General features: G+C 47.9%; 2 protein-coding genes across 2 annotated transcripts in view; both read right to left on the bottom strand.

The window, feature by feature from the left end:
* Positions 1-469: 469 nt before the first annotated feature.
* On the bottom strand, positions 470-11,699 carry D2HGDH (D-2-hydroxyglutarate dehydrogenase). The gene is made up of 10 exons (XM_018083071.1): positions 11,672-11,699; positions 8,661-9,071; positions 6,844-6,901; positions 5,739-5,878; positions 5,104-5,297; positions 3,792-3,960; positions 3,073-3,216; positions 2,501-2,643; positions 2,190-2,355; positions 470-961 (listed from the first exon to the last, which is right to left on the bottom strand). Exons 1-10 carry the CDS (start codon positions 11,697-11,699, stop codon positions 687-689), a joined length of 1,728 nt encoding a protein of 575 aa, XP_017938560.1. The 3' UTR covers positions 470-686.
* The window catches only part of ING5 (inhibitor of growth family member 5), a 24,979-nt gene continuing 16,564 nt past the window's right edge, over positions 9,313-17,727 (bottom strand). The window contains exons 3-9 of the mRNA XM_018083118.1: positions 17,345-17,416; positions 16,487-16,653; positions 15,039-15,150; positions 14,046-14,139; positions 12,669-12,804; positions 12,450-12,511; positions 9,313-11,856 (exon numbers count right to left, since the gene is read on the bottom strand). Of these exons, the coding sequence (XP_017938607.1) occupies positions 11,814-11,856; positions 12,450-12,511; positions 12,669-12,804; positions 14,046-14,139; positions 15,039-15,150; positions 16,487-16,653; positions 17,345-17,372 (642 nt within the window). The 5' untranslated portion in view covers positions 17,373-17,416 and the 3' untranslated portion in view covers positions 9,313-11,813. The remainder of the gene's footprint in view (positions 11,857-12,449; positions 12,512-12,668; positions 12,805-14,045; positions 14,140-15,038; positions 15,151-16,486; positions 16,654-17,344; positions 17,417-17,727) is intronic.

Genomic DNA, 17,727 nt, shown 5'->3' with positions numbered 1-17,727 from the left:
TCATGACTTGCTGTCAAGGACAGACTGGAAGTCAAGGAAGCAGGAAATACTGGCATGCCTACAGCCTGCCCCAGCCAGACAGATGTCCTGGGGTCCCCTCCCTCAGCCTGGTTGCTGGCATTTCCCCTCAGTTGATAAACCCCAGAAGCTGGGTCTCCAGGCACCCTCACTTCTCTGGCCAGTCTTTCCAGGACTGCAAACCTGTATGTGGGACAACACTGATGCCTATTTGGGACAGCCTGGAGTTGGCATCACTAAAGAGGCCATAACCTGATGCTGTTGTGGGCTTTGGGATAAGTGTATTACATAAAACAAGCTAGGAGGAGCAACATCTTCACTTGGAAGATTTGCATCCACAGGTTCTGCTGTGTCTCTGATGCTTCACTTGCACACCCCAAGTGAGAAAATGCCTCCTCTGGTTGGTGTATCTGAAAAATCAGAGCAAATGCAGGGAGCTGGGATACCCAGACACAGTACCTGCACGTTTGGTTTCAGTGTTCAGATTAAACAGGAAGCACGGTAGTGTGCTCTTCAGCAAGAGCAGGCACCCCTGAAAAGAGCAACCATGATCCTTTACTTGTTCCACCCCAATAAAGAAATCAAACACAGAGCACCCCACGTGCCTACTGATGCACGAGTGTGTTTATGGCTAAAGTGCAGGTACTGGGCCACCCTCCGCCGGCCCCTCAGCGCGTGCTGCTCTCGGGAGCCGAGGGCAGCGTCTTGTAGGGGTTGAGGATCCCTTTGGGGTCCAGCATGGCTTTGAAGCGCTGCATGAGCGCCACTGCCTCGCTGGGTTTGCTGTACTGAATGAACTGCTTCTTCTTGAAGCCCAGCCCGTGCTCGGCGCTGATGCTCCCACTGCACCTCGCGGTCCACTCGTACACGAAGGGCTCGATGGCATCCAGCAGGGAATGGCTGTAGGACTCCGCCGTGATGTTCAAGTGCAAGTTCCCATCTCCTGGAAGAGAACATCGCAGAGGTGGGTCTGGAAGAAAAACTTGGTGGCCCTGCAATGGATACTCATTCCTGGCTCCTCCACATACTCAAACAATGGGGCCTCTGTTGGTCTGCAAACTGTATAAAAAGGACAAGCTCACTGTCCCACAAAACGTCAGCCTCTCTGTGCACGAGTAATTCAAACTGGATCTTTGTTTTTCCGTGCTTCCAGTGCAATATTTGAGTTATGCCACTTTCAAACTCCGACTTTTGTGATTTTAAAATTCCCACTGTGCTGCATCAATTACTGTGCCACCACTGTGATGCCATGTCAAAGACTTCCCCAAGAGCATTTCAAAATGACCATTAGATTTTAACATGGCCCTTCATCACTTTTTCTCTCCCTATTATGTTTGTGCAGTGCTCTAAATGCGCTTTGGCACTGTGTCAACAGAAACAAAGAGAGCAGAACAGTTTCTCCTTTTGCCACTGTTTGATGGTATTTGATTAAGCACAGAGCTGCTGGGTACTCTGAAGATAAAACACACAAAGATAAATAAAACTTACTCATCCTCCTCCCTCCAGATCCTCTTCCTGCAACCCAGCAAACCCTCACTGCACACAGCTTAATCCTCAATACCAAGCACTACCACAGGGAGCCTTTGTTATGCAACGTGTCTTTCAAATCATCCCTAATCAAGTGTGCTCAAGAGTGTTCCGTATTTTTTTGTACAACAGAACAGTTCTGCTCAGCAACCAATTTACCTGCTTGTAAAATCAGATTAGTTTCCCAGCATGATGACAAATGTATCAGCCTTTCTCTGCAGTATCTTTATACTCTCTGTTGGAAGGTTAATGGCTCACAAACAATTCATTTCCAGTAGGACTAATCACTTCAGACAAAAAAGAGTTTACCTGCCAAATATGTCCAAGCACATTAACCAAATTGATGGTCCAACTGAACAAGTTAAATATTTAAATAGAAAGTACAGAGAAAGAAGATATAAATGACCAGGTCCCTGGTTGGCAGGCCAGCAACCTGCCATTAATGTATGGAATACAGCCTGAAAGCAATGAAATTCAAACACAAAGATCCTGATGCACCCTCCTCTTCTGACAGCCCTCAGTTTATGCCTCTCACTAATCTAGAACACTACTCTAAACCCAAACTTTAACACAACTAGGAAGCTGCACAGCTAAGCCTGGAGCACAGAAGGGCAATCACCTCCTTTCCCAGGATCCCCACGTACCCAAGTGGCCGTAGCCCACCACGCTTTTGGCACTGTGGCCCAGCCGAGCCCTCATGTCAGTCACAAGGTCATAGAGCCTTCCCACAGGCAGGGAGATGTCGTACTTGTACACGTAACCCTCGTGAGTGAGGGCCTCTGTGATCCTCTCCCGCAGGCTCCACAGCGTCTGAGCAACCAAAGATCACAGAAATACCAATAAACCAACTGGCTCTTGGGTTCCCTGCTTATACCAAACATCAGTCTGAACAGTTCCCCGTGAAAAATACAAATCCAGCCTGAAGAGATTTGTGGAAGAGCAAACACTGACTTGCCTTTATTTTCTTATCGTCTGTTGCCACAGTTCCATCGGTGACCAAACCAGAAGCCGTGGCCTGTTCTAGGAAGTTGTTCAATTTTTCTTCATCGTGGGTTGAGTTGGAGCCCGAAGTTTCAATTAGAACATAAAAAGGGCTGCCTGAAAGTGAGTGAGACCAGAGTAAGCAGATGCCTGGGATAAAACACAGGAATTTAGGGCAGGTTTTGGAGCTTCTCCCAAGCTTGGCACATGTTATGTGCCCAGACTCCCTGGTGCCAGGCAGAAGAGGGGCTCAAGAGGCAATCTTTTATCTGTAGGGCACTTCACTGACATGCTCTATCCTTTGTTTAGCCAGCACTTTTCAGAAAACTATAAGTTTTGTGGGAACAAGCAGAAGTAAAAAGCCTTATCTTTAAAGATAAAAGGTGTTTGGAATGGAATACTGGGTACAAAAATTATGAGGGATGCTGACACTCTGACTGACTTTTCAAAAGCCACCAAGTCAACTCTTTAAGAAGTGTTTAAAACTAGGTCAAAAATCCCCAAGTAGTACAATGCCTCCTTCTACAGCATGAATGTCACCGGTACCTGTCACTGGGCTGGACAGCTTGAGATGTCTCTCAACCAATTCCATGCACTTCTCATCCATGAATTCATAAGCAGACAGGATCTCGCCCAGCATGGCTCTGCAGGTTGTGAATGTTTCCAGAACCTTAGCGAAACTCTGACAGCCTTCAGACAGAACACAGAGAGCAATCAGGAACAAAAACAGACCCCCCCAAAACTCCTTGGAGGTTTCTGACAAAAAAGGCTCAGAAGGCTCCCCACAAATAACTCTGTCTCTGCTGAGGGACACTCAGAAGCAGCTTTTAAGCAGCTGTACTTGGCCATGTACTCTGCTGATCCAGACTCTGCAGACTTGACTTCCCAGCCTTGTCTTGTCACCACCTTGTCACCTGGTGGCCCTTGGATGGTGGCTGCCTCTCCCTCTGTCACAGACTTGCCCTGCTCACCTCTTTTGGATACTGTCGGACTAGGCCTTTGTCTATGAGGGGACTGTCCTACCTACGTCTTCACCCTAATCTCCTGGCTCTACTTTCCTTACAGAGCAACCTGCCCCTGCAGTTATTTCAGCAGATATTTAATACCTGCACAGGTATTTCAGCACAGAGCCCCACAATATTTCCCAGGAACCAGCCAATGCTGGCAGGCCAGCTCAGCAGGCCGAGCAGTGCTTTCTCCTCTCCATCCCCGTTCCCTTCCCAGCCTCTGAATTCAGGTGTGAAATCATTACTATCAGCTCCTACCTAGGAATGCCACGTTTACAGCCTTAGGTTTCTGAGGACAGAGTATGGAGACAGCAGTGATAACTCCCAAGGTCCCCTCAGATCCAATGAAGAGCTGCTTCAGGTCATAGCCCGTGTTATCTTTGCGCAGAGAGGCCAGGCAGTCCACAGCTGAGCCATCAGCCAGCACCTGTGGGAACAAGGAGGCCCAGTCAGCGCTCCCAGGTAGGAATCTGATGTCATGAACTTGTCTGTGACCAAGCTGCCGCTCACCTTGAGCAGGGGGACACCAGCTGCAGCCCATTCCCACACTGCTCCTCCACTCCCAGCTCTTCCTCCCCTCTATATCCTACCTGAGTAGGACAGAGTAGGTATTTCCCTCATACTTCTCTCCTTCCAGCAGTACAAGTAATAACAGAAGATACAGTTTGCTCTGCTTTTCCTACCAGTGGTGGAGAAGACCAGCCATTCTCGGCAGCCCTAGCTCTGGGTATTCAACAGAAACAAGAAATGCTATTTGAAGCAGTGAACAGTTAAGCAGAATGAGGTAAAGTCACTTGAGCCTGAAATCAAGGTTGAGTATCAACCAAGGCACATTAGTAAGGGCTATTTTGACACTAGAGGGACTGACCTGAAAGACAAACACTCTCCCTTCTAAGCCTACACAATAAAACCAAGCCATGCTTTTGTTCCCTGCCCAATTTATTTCCCATTAGTGCTCTGCTCCCCAGCCCTGAAATCTTTTAGAACCCCTAATCCAGCCTTTACACATTGAGGCACAGGCCTGTAGGGCAGAAGCAGCTGAGGAACAGCAAAGGCTCTAGGACAAAGCCAGCAGCCAAATGAACCCAAAGCAATTATTATGGGGTGGGCTTTAAGCCTTAAGATGATCTTTAAGATCCCTTCCAACTCAAACCAACCTGTGATCCTGTGATCCTGTTAAAAGCCAAGTGAGCAGCCACTAGAAAAGAGTGCTGCAGGATGGATTAAGCAGAGCGTTCCAGACACCTGGATTTAGCAGACTGCTCAGAGGAACCAACCTCATGCAGGTAACCTGGGAACCCCCAGTAGAGATACCTTCTTTTCACTCCTCTGGAATAGCAAACCACCCAACAGCACCTCTGTCAGCAAGCACAGAGGAGGGAGCTGGAAGCTGCCGCAGCAGTAACAGATGCGACACGTGCTGACCCTTCTCAAAAGAGCCCAACGAGGAAAAGTTAATAGCAGAAGCCTGGAGAGGAACTTTCCTGCACGCTTGGATAGCCAGAGGAGCAGGAAGCAGTAAGAAGCAGAGGATTAAACAGAGAAGGGAAGTGCCAGGTACTCGCCTTACCACTTCCAGGCCCAGCACCGTCCCTCGCAGGGAGCCGTATCGCAAGAGCCGCAGGCCCCCGGCGTTGGTGGCCACGTTCCCCCCGATGTGGCAACTGCCTTTGGCTCCCAGGTCGAGCGGCATGATGAACCCCTGCTCCTCCAAGTACTCGCTGAGTCTCTCCAAGACACAGCCAGCTTGGCACACAAGGATTCCTGGAACAAAAACGCCCTGCTACAAGCTGGTGGCTGAGAAGAAGGTGCCTCCCCAAGAGGCAGGAGCAGTAGGAGCAGATGCAACCACCTCCTCCTCCAGAACTCCCTGGGGTTCAGTTTAAATGCACAAGGAGTCTGTGCACGCTCCAGGGCATTGTCCTACCCCTCGGGGAGCTTTGCCATCACCTCATCATCTGGTCACCCACAACTCTGGACTGGTAAAACACAATCACATTAAGTGTATCTCTGCCTGTTCTTTCTCTCTGAATTGAAAGACTCACACCAGCCTGATCCCTAACTCCAAATCTAAACAAACCTCTGACACCCCTTATGATGATGCTGGGCTGAACCCTGCTGATCCTGCTGTTATCTGTTCCCAGGATAATGCCTGTTTTGAGGCCCGGGGCTCATTCCTGTGCCTCACATCTCTGTGATATTTACCTGACACCTTGTCAAAGCTGATGACCCGGTTCATGAGAGCAGTGGAGAGAATAATCTCATCAAAGACAGGAACACTGCCCCCAACGAGGCCCGTGTTACCCCCCTGTGGGGTCACTGCCAGGTTCCTCTCATAGCAGTACCTGGAACAAGAAAGCTGCCTGAAATTTTATGCATTTTAAGGCCATAATCCAGTCTATCAGAGGAGTTTCACCTCCACATGAACGTCTGCTGTTATGACAGTGCTCAGTGGTCCTTAAAATTCAGCAGCATTTAGATTAAATTTAGATTAAAGATTAAGTTGGTACAAAGGGACACTTTCAGTGCCAAAGTGAGAAAGTGCAGCTCCTGCCTGAACTCACCCCAGCACCGAGCAAAGGAATGAATGCCTGGGGTTAGCCCTGTGTGCACCTACACATCTGGCACACGACATCTGCCTGGAAATCCCTGCTCACTGTTCACACCTCAGCTGTTTCTGCAGCAGTCTCAGTTAACAGCTTGGCTCCCTCTGTGGGCTCCGACAGACAGCCTCTGGCAGTAGTTTCAGACATGATTGCCCTCCTTCTCCTCCTCCCCCCAAGAAATGAATGCCCTGTAGGCAATAAAAGGTGAACCTGTGCCTCAGCTGCTCCACCTGCCACATCCCTGCCAAGCACACCCACCATATCCTCTCTGAGCTCCCAGCCCCACAGCACCAGAGTTCCTTCAGAAGCCCTGCTTGCCTTTCCTGTGCTCCACACGCCTGTTCTAACACAGTCAGGAGCAGGTTCCTGCAGCTTTAGCTCTTCAGCCAAACGGTGATCCAGTGAACCAGGGAACGTGGATGAAACAGATCCTCAAACTGCCCAGTTCTGATCTAACCTTCTTTACCTTTTCAAACAGACCCTCCTGAATCCTTCTACACGACTGCTCCTCTCTGAGTACCTGTACAACACCTAATTTTAACCATTTATCAGAGCAGAAAAGTCATGCAGAAAGCAGCCTCAGCAACTTCAATACTTAAGGAATGGGTGTCTGAACACCTACAAGTTCCCTTTACCTGCCAGGTCCTCCCTGGCTAAGCCTGAGTCTCCTCAGCACCAAGCCCAGCAGAAGAGGTGCAAGTTACCTGAGAACCTGAGACACCTCTGCTGTTGTCTGCGGCTTCAACACCAGCTGGCTGCAGCCTGCAATGAAAGCAAGGGACTCTCAAGGCAAGCTGTGGCTCTGCAGGGGTCAGAAAGAAACAGGTGGGAAAGCATGAGGTGGGAAATAGCAGTGCTCCCTCCACTGCGAGGCATTTTAAGCACTTTTAAAACAAGCACTTCAATAGCAACCGTTCCCTCAAAGCCCTGTGAAAACTTTGCGTGGGTAGGTAGACTTGGTTTCCAGTAGGGGCAATGGGAAAGGGTTTGAATTCTCATGAAATCTTTGACAGAAGCAACAGAAAATTCACAGTGCTTTGTTTAGAGTCACAGAATCCCAGGATGGTTTGGGTAGGAAGGGACCTTAAAGTTCATCCCGTTCCACCCCCTGCCATGGGCAGGGACACCTTCCACTGTCCCAGATTGCTCCAAGCCCTGTCCAACCTGGCCTTGGACACTTCCAGGGATGGGGCAGCCACAGCTTCTCTGGGCAACCTGGTCCAGGACTTCTCCACCCTCACAGGGAAGAATTTTTTCCCAATATCCCATCTAACCCTGCCCTCTGGTTCTCTTGTCCTGTCACTCCAGGCCCATATAAAAAGTCCCTCTCCCTCCTTTTTATAAGCCCCTTTCAGGTACTGGAAAGCTGCAATCAAGTCTCCCCAAAGCTTCCAGATTCCTCTCTGAGTCAAAACTGTTAATTGAATCAATTTGTTTCTGAAAAAATTAATTAGTAAGTTAGAGGGTTTATATTATTTTTCTTTTTAATGAAAGCCTGAAAGTTTACCAGATATCAGGTAATTCTTAAAGAAGTGTTTTTTATGAGAAAAACTCATTTTGGAGGGGCAGCACAGATCTCTCTAAAGGTAAAGGAGATTAGATCAGAACCTGCTCTCTCTGACCAGTGACAGGACTCAAGGGAACAGCTGGAGCTGTGTCAGGGGTGGTTTAGGTTGGGTATCAGGGAAAGGTTCTTCCCCCAGAGGGTGGTCAGGCTCCCCAGGGTAGTGGTCACGGCCCCAAGGCTCCCAAAGCTCAATGAGTGAGTGGACAACACTCTGAGGGACAGGGTGAGGTTGTTGGGGTGTCTGTGCAGGGCCAAAGGTTGAACTGCATGATTCTTGGGGGTCCCTCCCAGCTCAGAAGGTATTATATCCCTTACCCTTTATCAATCCCTATAAATTCCTTTAGCATGTTTAGTCTCCTTTTCAAGGTAAAATTGTAGAAAAACACCCCTGTTTAAGAATATCTCACTCTAGGCCTGGACCAGGAGATATCTCACAGACACAGTGACCTCCAAGCCCAGAACTTTGGAGGAACTCCAAGGACTGTACTTGCTTTGAAGAAGATGAAGAAGAAGGGGTCCCAAACGCCCCCAGGCCCAATTCCCGAAGGGGCGTGTCAGGGGGCAGAACCAGGGGTGGACAGATCTGGGATTGGATGGCCCTTATTATAAAATCCTAGAACCACTGTCTGGGGTGGCACGCGTGGTGTTTATTCCTCTAGGCCTACGGCCTCATTAAAGGGCCTGCTCTCTTTATCTTATACACTACATTGGCCTGCAGTCTTTTTCTCCACGGCCTTTTTAGCCACCGCAGTGACACTGTGACTGACAGGACTCTGCAGGCTGTGCCAGCGGTGCTCCCAGCACGGGGAATCGCTGTCCGGTGGGAAGGACATTCCGCGGTCCGCACAGACGCGATGGCCATAAATAAAAGCGAGATTTCCTTTTGCCAAACTTTTCGTAAGGAAAGCGGGGCGGGATGGGGGAGAGGAGGCTTTACCAACCGGCTTCCCTTACCTCGCACCGACTTCAGCCAGTCCACGTTAAAGGGCTTCACCTCCTCCTCGCCGGTGACCACCCTGCCGGGCATCACCCTCTCGAAGAACGCCACATCGCTGTCACCCAGCCGGGCGAAGGGCAGCCTCCGCACCGCGTAGCGCTCGCTCGTCGCCACCACCTCGGCCGAACCCCTGCCCGGCGGGGCCCCCGGGGCCGCAAGACCCTCCCGCGGCAGCCCCTCAGCAAAGCCCACAGGGCCGGCGAAGCCATGCCCCCTCGTCCTGGAAACCCGCGGCTCTGGCACCTCGTCCCCTTCCTCCCCCCCGCCCACCTTCGCCGTGAGGGGACGCGGCGGCGTGTGGAGGGCGCAGCGCTGGTTTAGAGCCTCAGCGAGTCTCTTCCGCTGCGACAGCGCAGCGCCACGCACCCCTTGGGGTTAAATTAATCCGGATCGGGCGGGGAAGCCCGGGATTATCCCGATAAACCGGGAGAAGACAAAGATTTTCCGTGGCTTGGAAGCGCGGTGCGCCGGACCTCCAAGCCGCCAGGGGGCGCTGCCGCCCGCCCGCGCTCAGCGCGAAGGCGCTCAGTGCTGGGGGGGGGGCAACGCCCCCTAGCGGCCGGAGGTTGCAACAGCACCAACCCCCCGCCCCCGCATTCCCCTCACACCTTTTATTCCCAAAAATACTTTATTTTATAATATAATCCATCATCTCCAAGATCCAAAAATACAGATATACATTTGTTTTTAAATTTTACATTCCTTATTTCTTTTTTTCTCGTTAAGAAAGGAAAAAAAAAAAGGTTTATGTTGGTTTTGTTTTGTTTTTTTTTTTTTTCGGTTACGGGTCTTAATTCTGTTACAAAAGTAGGATTTTTGGGTTGAAGTTTCGGCCTCCGGTTTGGGTGAGCTGTGGTAAAGCTGAGCCCCCGGGTGGGCAATCTTTAGCAGGACATTCCTTCAGGGGTCACCCTTCCTCCAGGAAACATTTAACGCTGTACATTCAAGAGTCAGATTTAAATCCTTTAGTAAGCAAAAGCGAAGGCTACTGGTATTTCTGTCTACAAGGAGTTGTTAAAAAAAAAAATTCTCAACAACCAGGTGTAAAGAGGGCAGGAGACACTCCTGAGCCCATCCAAGCCCTGCACTGGTGTGCTCCCAATGGGAGAATTTATTGCTGGTATCAGATCTCAGATGCTTTACACATCAGAGACGTTGCAAAGAAGAGGAGAATGTTGTACCTCACATCATTCCTAGCAAATCATCCATCCTTTTGAGGGCTCTACCTTCTAGAGCTTGTTTTCCTTTTTTTTGCATTGCTGGTTAAAGTGGAAAACGCTCTTCCAAGCCCCAAAGGTACTTCTAAAAATGTGTTTTGGAGCTGAGGGAGGTCGGCTCCACACAGGCTCACGCAGAGCTGCTCTCTTCCCTCAGGGCATGCTTCCAGCAAGACCTTTAGAGTGGAATTCTGAGACTGTTTCAAATCAAATGCTTAATCTATGGTGATGCCACTACCAACAAAGCCTTAGGAAAAAAGTTAAAAAAACCCCAAACAGATAAATACCATTGGATGGAAGGGGAAAATAAAACCTGAAACACCATCAACACAGGTCATGAGGACACAGCAACGCTCCGGATGAATCCAGTGCAGCAGCTGCAGCTCCCACCCACTGGTGACTGGATTACAAGCTGGCTCAGGAGGTATCACAGATCTGCCCTCATAAAGAGGCAGAAAGAAAACAAGGGCTGGCTGCACCTCTAAGTTCAGGTCTGTGTGCCTGTGCTGTCCCTCCTCCTTCCCTCCAGCATTCTGTTTTTAATTCCTCTGTCTGCTTTCCAGGTGCTATTCCATGGCAGCAATGACAAATGTTCATCATCTCATAAACAGGGTTATGAAAACTTCATCTCTCCGTGATGTAACGTAGTGAAGCCACATGCAACATCACACTTATTTTAAATGACAGGACCCTGGAGACGGGCATTTTTTTCCCAGTGGAGATGCAATAAATCCAAATGTTCACAGAAAAGCTGCCTCAGGATTGAGAGGTTTCCTCTATGTCAGCAAGGCACAAAGTCCCACAGAGGGGAGGAGGAGTGGTAGGGGCTGTGTTCTACTTTTCTTCATTGCAAAACATGATTAAGAGGCTCAGTAAAACAGGAAAAGCCTTTTTCCTTTTGAAAACAGGTGCCAGAGTCTGAGAAGTGTTTTTAATCTCCTGTACTGCTGATTCAGCAGAAGAAAAGTTTATCTGGAAGTTTCTTCATGCCTTTGCAGCAGTCTCCAAGAGCTCCTGCACACTGGTAAGGAAAGCAGCTCACAGCCCTGCACAGAGCCAACACCCCTCAGGGACCACGGCCAGCAAACTTCAGGAGTTGGGGGCTTTCCTTTCCCCCCTCCACCAGCAGAACAGTCCTTCCCCACTACATCTTTCATTGTAGGCAGGTAAACCTTATAATGCAGGAGACAGATATAAAGACAAGACTTATCTCTGGTCAACCCTCAACTTCTGCATCCACTGTAACTCAGGAAGTAAGAAAACAAAGACTTTTGCTTTCCTACTCCTGATTTCCTCTCTCCCTTCCATGCAGCCACTGACACTGTGTCAACACAAGGATTCACATTCATCATCTGAAAGGCAGCTTAAAGAAGTCAAGAACATGCAAATGTGGCCCAATAAAAAACTAGAACATAGAGCCACACCATCATGGGAACAAACACAGTGTCCTCATGGAGCCTCTCCCTAAAACCTGATTTCCTGATTTACCCACACAGGCAGTCACAGCTGACAAGTCAGGCCTTCATCTTATTTTCTGAATAAATCCAACCTTCTCTCTCTCTCTCCAAGAATACTGTAGGTTTCATCTTCACAGTGAGGTACTTAAAGGATCTTCAGGGAAATGGAAACAGCCAGGAAAGGCAACACCCTCTCAATATTACTGTGCAAGAGTAACATAAATAAAATCTCTGTGGCAAAGGGATTTGGGACTCCCTCCCAAAGTCATTTTCTTGTGAAAGAACAGGAATTACAACTGGCCACTGGATAATTAAATACCATACCGGAAAAAGATGGAGGGCAGATTAACAAAAAATAATCAAAGGTAATATTGCAACGTGAATAAAGGAATATATTAAATTCTTCTTGCTTCGGCGGTGCATTCTCCTCTACTCCTTACTTCTTTTTCTTTCTTTCCTGAACACAACGAGGACAAAACCTACAGGGAAAAAGAGACAGTAATTAGCTCCTGAAATTAACAGCACAGAGCCCAAGAACTGCTTTTACTATTTGTGAACACTTAAGACTGTTTCTGACAGGTACACTGTTACTTAGTTTTATCTAATGGAGTGCTTGAATCTAAGTACAGATCAAGTCCATGATTCTTCCCAAGATGAGCACATACTTAAGTAACACCCTGACAAGTCTTCAAAATCTGCCTCCAGAAGTGAAAAAAATGTATGTCTCTCAGTTATAAGCAGAGCCACAACTAGTGACAGTACAGCAAACCTCAGCTGTAACCTGTACACATTACACAAACCTCAGGGCAAAACCTGTTTGACAGGCAGTTTTGCTCCCACTAGAAGCCAAGACTCCCATGGAAATGGATTTTAGAAAGAAGGTTCCCTTTGTACCTTCTACCCTCAAACACAATCCCCAATCATAGAGGATGCAAACCTTCTGATGAGAAGAGTAAAGCTCCTCTGTCAGGAAGGGTCACAATGGGGTTTTAATTCTTGTTGTCATTTTAATTCTTGTTGAGGTAAACTGCAGCTTGATAAAAATCCCAAAGCTGTATGTTGTCACACTCACCATTTCCCTTTTGGTTTGGTTGTCAGGTCCACACAGGCAAAGTGGAACCACTCGATGGGGCACTGCAAAACAGAAAGGAAAAACCCCAAGAGATGCTTAGTGGTTCACAAACATTCCTGTCATTTGGTATGATCTAACAGAGCAAGGGCCCCCTCCTCAGATTCCACAGGGTTGGGATACTGCAAATATCCAAAAATAAACCATATCTCCAGTGCTTACATCTGGGTTGTCACAGCCAATCATCTCCCCATAGGACACCTGGTGACACAGGCAGTAGGTGGGTTCATTGGGATCCACTGGCATGTCCAGGACATCTGAGGGATGCACTGACAGGATGGTATCAGCAAACTCAGACCTGTGGGCAAGGAAAGAGTGAGGACAAAACATTCCCAGCTGCAGGAAACACTGTCTTACAAGGGCCTGGAGTGACAGGACAAGGGAGAATGGCTTCCCACTTCCAGAGGGTTAGATGGAATTTGGGGAAAAAATTCTTCCCTGTGAGGGGGGGAGGCCCTGGCACAGGTTGCCCAGAGAAGCTGTGGCTGCCCCATCCCTGGAAGTGTCCAAGGTCAGGTTGGACAGGGCTTGGAGCAACCTGGGCTAGTGGAAGGTGTCCCTGCCCATGGCAGGGTGTTGGAACAAGATGGTCTTTAAGGTCCCTTCCAACCCAAAGCATTCTGGGGTTCAAAGATCTGAGTCCCACTCGGGAAAATTAGTATTTTACAATTATCTCCCCTAAACCACACTCACCCTACTTTAGAGTTTAAATTATATTATCACATATTATCCAATAATTAAAATAATAAAATAGGTTGATCAAACACAGTATGACTGTAAAGGATTAAGAAAATTACTTGTAGATGCCGTGACTAAAGTAACAAAATTACCTACAGATCACTCCTGTTTGTGGGCAGAATAACCTGTTTGGGCTTTTTCCCCCCATAATAATATACATTATTTTCTCATTGTCAGGTATGAGTGAACCCTCTTGCTCTGCCAGGAATGTGCTGACATGTCAGTAGCAGTTCACAGAAACTATTTTTAGTTTTCTGCCCCACCATTTAACCAATTGAAAGTATCAGAATAAACAAAGCCCCTTTTTATTCAAATCACATCCCAGAGAGGGGACATGCCTTCCTCCTTGCTTCCCAAAACCAAATCAGATTATTCAAGGATATGTAGGACACGATCCTTTGAAAACACTCCCCTAAATTCTCCAAGATTTCCAGAACAACAATACAACATCAGTTTCTGTCCTGATGGACAAGTATTTCTTTTTACCACCCTGACAAGCCACTGTTAAAAATAGCCATGTGACAAAAATCAAAGCTATTTTCTCTCAGCTTGCCAACAGCAACAGAGGGGCTGATCTTGTCCTTCCAGTCAGAGTGTTCCAAGCATGCTGAGCTTCCACATGCCAACCAAGGAGTTAATTAACAAAGCTGGCTCGTCCCAAGCAGGACAGTAATGAAATGGTGTAAGAGCAGAACACTCTAACCATCCGGACACGAGTCATAAATAGGGTAACACGACCTCGTGGAAAATTCATGAAGTGTCAAGCACAAGTCCCCAGAGCTGTGCCTGGCTCTGCCTTACCCTCCTTTCAGCTTCTTTTTCTTTGGTGTATCTTCTTCAGATGTTCTCCTGCCTCGGCCACGAGAGCTCCTTTTGTCTTTCTGACTCCGTCCCTCTAGAAAGGAAAAACAGCCACATCTTTTCAGCCTATTTGGGTGGCAGAAACATCCCCGGGTGTCATTCTTTTGATGCAGTTATTGTCTTGAAATTCTCATTTCAAATGGAATTGGACAATCCTTATTTCATCTGTAATTGAATATGCTGACTCTGAAACTCATTTTTATGCCACAAATAAACCAAATTAGCAAGTACAACTGAGCCCCAAACTCTTTTGGCAATCAAAGCACTGCAGTGCTTTAGCACAACATATAAACAGCATCACATTTGATTAGACTGGCAGTATTTTTTTTAAATCTCAGTGCATTTTTAAACAGTTAATAGGTTACTCAGTAACTAAAGTAACTTTTATCTCCACCTCCCTGCTCTTACCCCTTATTTCATAGTTGAGAGGCATAAAGCTGTGCTGTGCTGCTGTTATTCACTCTCAAATGTCACTGTAATCACACAAGATTTCAGTCTACACTACAAAAACTGGTATCTTCCTTTACCTCCTAATTTTTCCTGCTTTTTTTCCAGCTTGATTAGTATTCAGATTCTGGTAAAAGGAGGAAAATAGGCAAATCTCCCTTCAAAAAGAGCACAGAACTTACTCAGTAACAGATCAAGGTTGAAACTCACACCTTTACACACATCAGTGCAGGTTTGGCACAGTCAGTTGCCCCTTGGCCAGCTCCCTCCCTACAACCTCAGGGTGATCTGAGAAACACCAACTTTGATCCCAGCACTACATTTCTCTTTATCTATTGCCCAGTGTAAATATCTTGAAGAGCATTAAAGCCAAGCAGAGCAACTATGGTGCACTTCTTTCCCTCTTCCAGAAATAAGGGCCTGTTTTAACATCTCGGCCTTCCTGCAGTGCTGGAAAAGGCTCTCAATTGCATAAAATTCACCCACTTTTCAGGCTCCGAGATCCAGGGGGTTCGAAGTCGCTGCCTTCCAGTTTGTCTTTGAGATCGGCCTCGAACCGCGCCAGGTCCGCGTCCAGCCGGCGGATGTGCTTATCCACCTGCACCCAGGGGAAACCACAGACTCAGCCACAAAGAAAAACCCCCAAAAAGAGCCCCCCACGAAAACAGGAAGGGCTAAGGCTTGGCTGTTATCGCCACCAACAGAGTGTGGGAGCGCAGGACAAGGCGGGGAAAAGGGAAATGGCACACACGGAGCGAACGGAGGCGGAGAGAAAACGAGTCGAAAAGCAAGGGGACCCAGTCCCTCCAGGGCAAAGAGAAAGGGAGGTGACATGAGGGAGAGTCAAAGGAACTCAGGCTAATTGTTTGCAGAACAAAACACGATGAGAGGTACTAAAAATAACTTGTTAGTCCCTACAATTTTCACAGTTCAAATATTGCCCTTGAAATGCATCGAGTGGATAAGTTCATCTTTTCCCCCTGGTACTACACTGTCATGCTAATTAAAGAAATATAGTAATAAACACAAGCAGAAACTGACTATCCCCAATATCAAATCAATGCACATCAATTAAAGTACCTTGTACTACCCTGGCTGCAACAATGTGACTTACACAACAGGGATGTGGCAAAGGTATTTTAAGCCACCACCCCCAAATTGTGCCACTGCAACACTCCGTCATCAAATTAGTTGGCCAGTTATCTAGGCCACTGATATTCCTGTGACAGTTTCCTTCTCTGAAGTGTTTGAGGGCAAGAAAACATCTGTAGATGCAGCACAACCCAAAGCATCTCCACATGCTGGACAACACACACTTGGCACAGTCAGAAGGATTCCCTCGAGTTTTATCCAGGGGGTAAAACACATAGAGATAAGGATTCTCAAGGGGCAGCTACAGGGTCACAGGAGTAGGAGCAGAAGAATAAAAAAGTGGAAAGCTAGATCTTAAGAAAGAGGATTTTCCCACAAGGTTCATTGAGGAAATTTCGATGTCCAATAAACCAAGGCAATGGAGCAGATCTCCTTCATTCCTCCACAATAAAGTACTGCAGTTGACTTAAAAAACCTTGTTTGCAACCAAGACCAGCCCCAAATAAATTATCAGCTGACAGAGGAGCTGCTGGGGAGGAGGGAGTGGGGAAAATTCTCTGGCATTATCACACAGCAGACGGGTACTACTGACAGAGCAACTTCCAAGGGAGATAAACTCATTAATTCTTCAGCACAAGAGAAGCCTTCTTGGCACAAAGCCCAGTGACACAGGAGGAGGTGCTTTTTGGGAATGGCAACAGTGAGGAAACTAAGCTTGAGAACCAATGATTTGTTTCAGTAAGATTTTAAGCAACAAAATAGATAGGCCAGGAGAAGCTGATGCGGTGGCAGTGCCTCCACGTGCACCACTCCAGAGCGTGCCCGTTTTTCCAGAGCCTCACCATCTCATAGGTCTGCATGGCCAGCTGCACTTTGTCATCACTGTACTCCTTGCACTTGCTGTAGGCACTCTGGATCTTCTTCAGGTGCTCCACTCGCTCCTCAGGCAGCATGTTCTTCACTGACTCGATGTACTCTGCGGCCAGGCTGTCGATCTCTGCTTTCTTATCTGAAAGGCAAAGGGAGAGAGTTGTCTTCCAAAGCAGGTATTTTGGCTCTTCTACTTCTCTATGGTATTCAGGAGACCCTTCCTGAAAGTTTTTAGACTCCCCTCAATTCCTCAACGTATTTTCCTTTTTAAAAGCAATTAAAAAAAAATTAAGTCAAAGGTATTCACTCTTCAACTCTTGTGGTGTGATTCTGCTTTTTTCAAGTGTTTTATAGCTACTTCAAGGGTTAATTCAGAGTTAAGATCAGAAACCAAACCACGGCTTCACAAGCTTCACCCCCTCTTCCCACATGCAGAATATTCTGTTTGCTGCACAGTTACTTACTGTTCTAATGGTTCAAACTGAAAGTCTTTACTGTGCAGTCAAAAGGAAAAAGAAAATGGTCCTGTAAAGCACACAGCAACCTAGGACTTGGTAGATATGGGAATGTAAGCAAGCAAGACCCTCCAAGGGGTCATCAGGTACAGTGATCACACAGCTACAAAGTAAAACTCCAGGGCTGAACACAAACCCAAGCCCTGGGAGCTGCAGCCCTCACAGAGAAGAAACAAACACTGCAGAGCCCTCGGGATGAGAAAAGGAAAAGCAATAAGGGGAGACACATCCTCTAAAGTCCAGTCTCCCCTGGGCTCTTCCCATCCTTCAGGTGAGACTCTCTGTGCTTTCACTTGCCAAAATACCTGAACACACCTTCTGTTCTCTGGTCCAGCTCCCGCATCAGCTGGAAGTTCCTCTGCAGCTCGCACGGCAGGTTTTCAATACCTGCAATTAAAAATACCAATAAATCCTCGAATCGACCTGGTCTAGCGGAAGGTGTCCCTGCCAGTGGCAGGGAGTTGGAATGGGAGGGGCTTTAAGGCCCCTCCCAAACCAAACCATCCTGCGAGTCACGTACCGTGAGCCGGCTGTTCGCCTCAGCGGAGCTTGTGCACCAGACCACGGGCCTTCGCAGGCCGGCACCGGCCCGGCACCAGCGGCCCGGGACCCCCTGCCCACCGTGTGTGGGGTGAGCGGACCCCCTGCCCACTGTGTGCATGTTTGTGTGTGTGTCTGAGGGGTGTGAGCGGACCCCT

Source organism: Manacus vitellinus, unplaced genomic scaffold (assembly GCF_001715985.3).
Source record: "Manacus vitellinus isolate BGI_N305 unplaced genomic scaffold, ASM171598v3 scaffold_60_pilon, whole genome shotgun sequence".
In the NCBI taxonomy this organism is placed as follows: Eukaryota; Metazoa; Chordata; class Aves; order Passeriformes; family Pipridae; genus Manacus; species Manacus vitellinus.
The sequence above is the reverse complement of the archived record's forward strand: the minus strand, read 5'-3'. Positions and strand labels throughout refer to the sequence as shown.

Bases quoted from the DNA above. Each gene is read 5' to 3' on its own strand.
- D2HGDH (XM_018083071.1), bottom strand. From the start codon at position 11,699: ATGGTATTTAATTATCCAGTGGCCAGTT. The intron at 3,961-5,103 runs GTAAGGCGAGTA...TTGTTCCCACAG, and splicing joins CGGTGCTGGGCCTGGAAGTG to GTGCTGGCTGATGGCTCAGC. The intron at 3,217-3,791 runs GTAGGAGCTGAT...TTCTGTCTGAAG, and splicing joins TGTAAACGTGGCATTCCTAG to GCTGTCAGAGTTTCGCTAAG.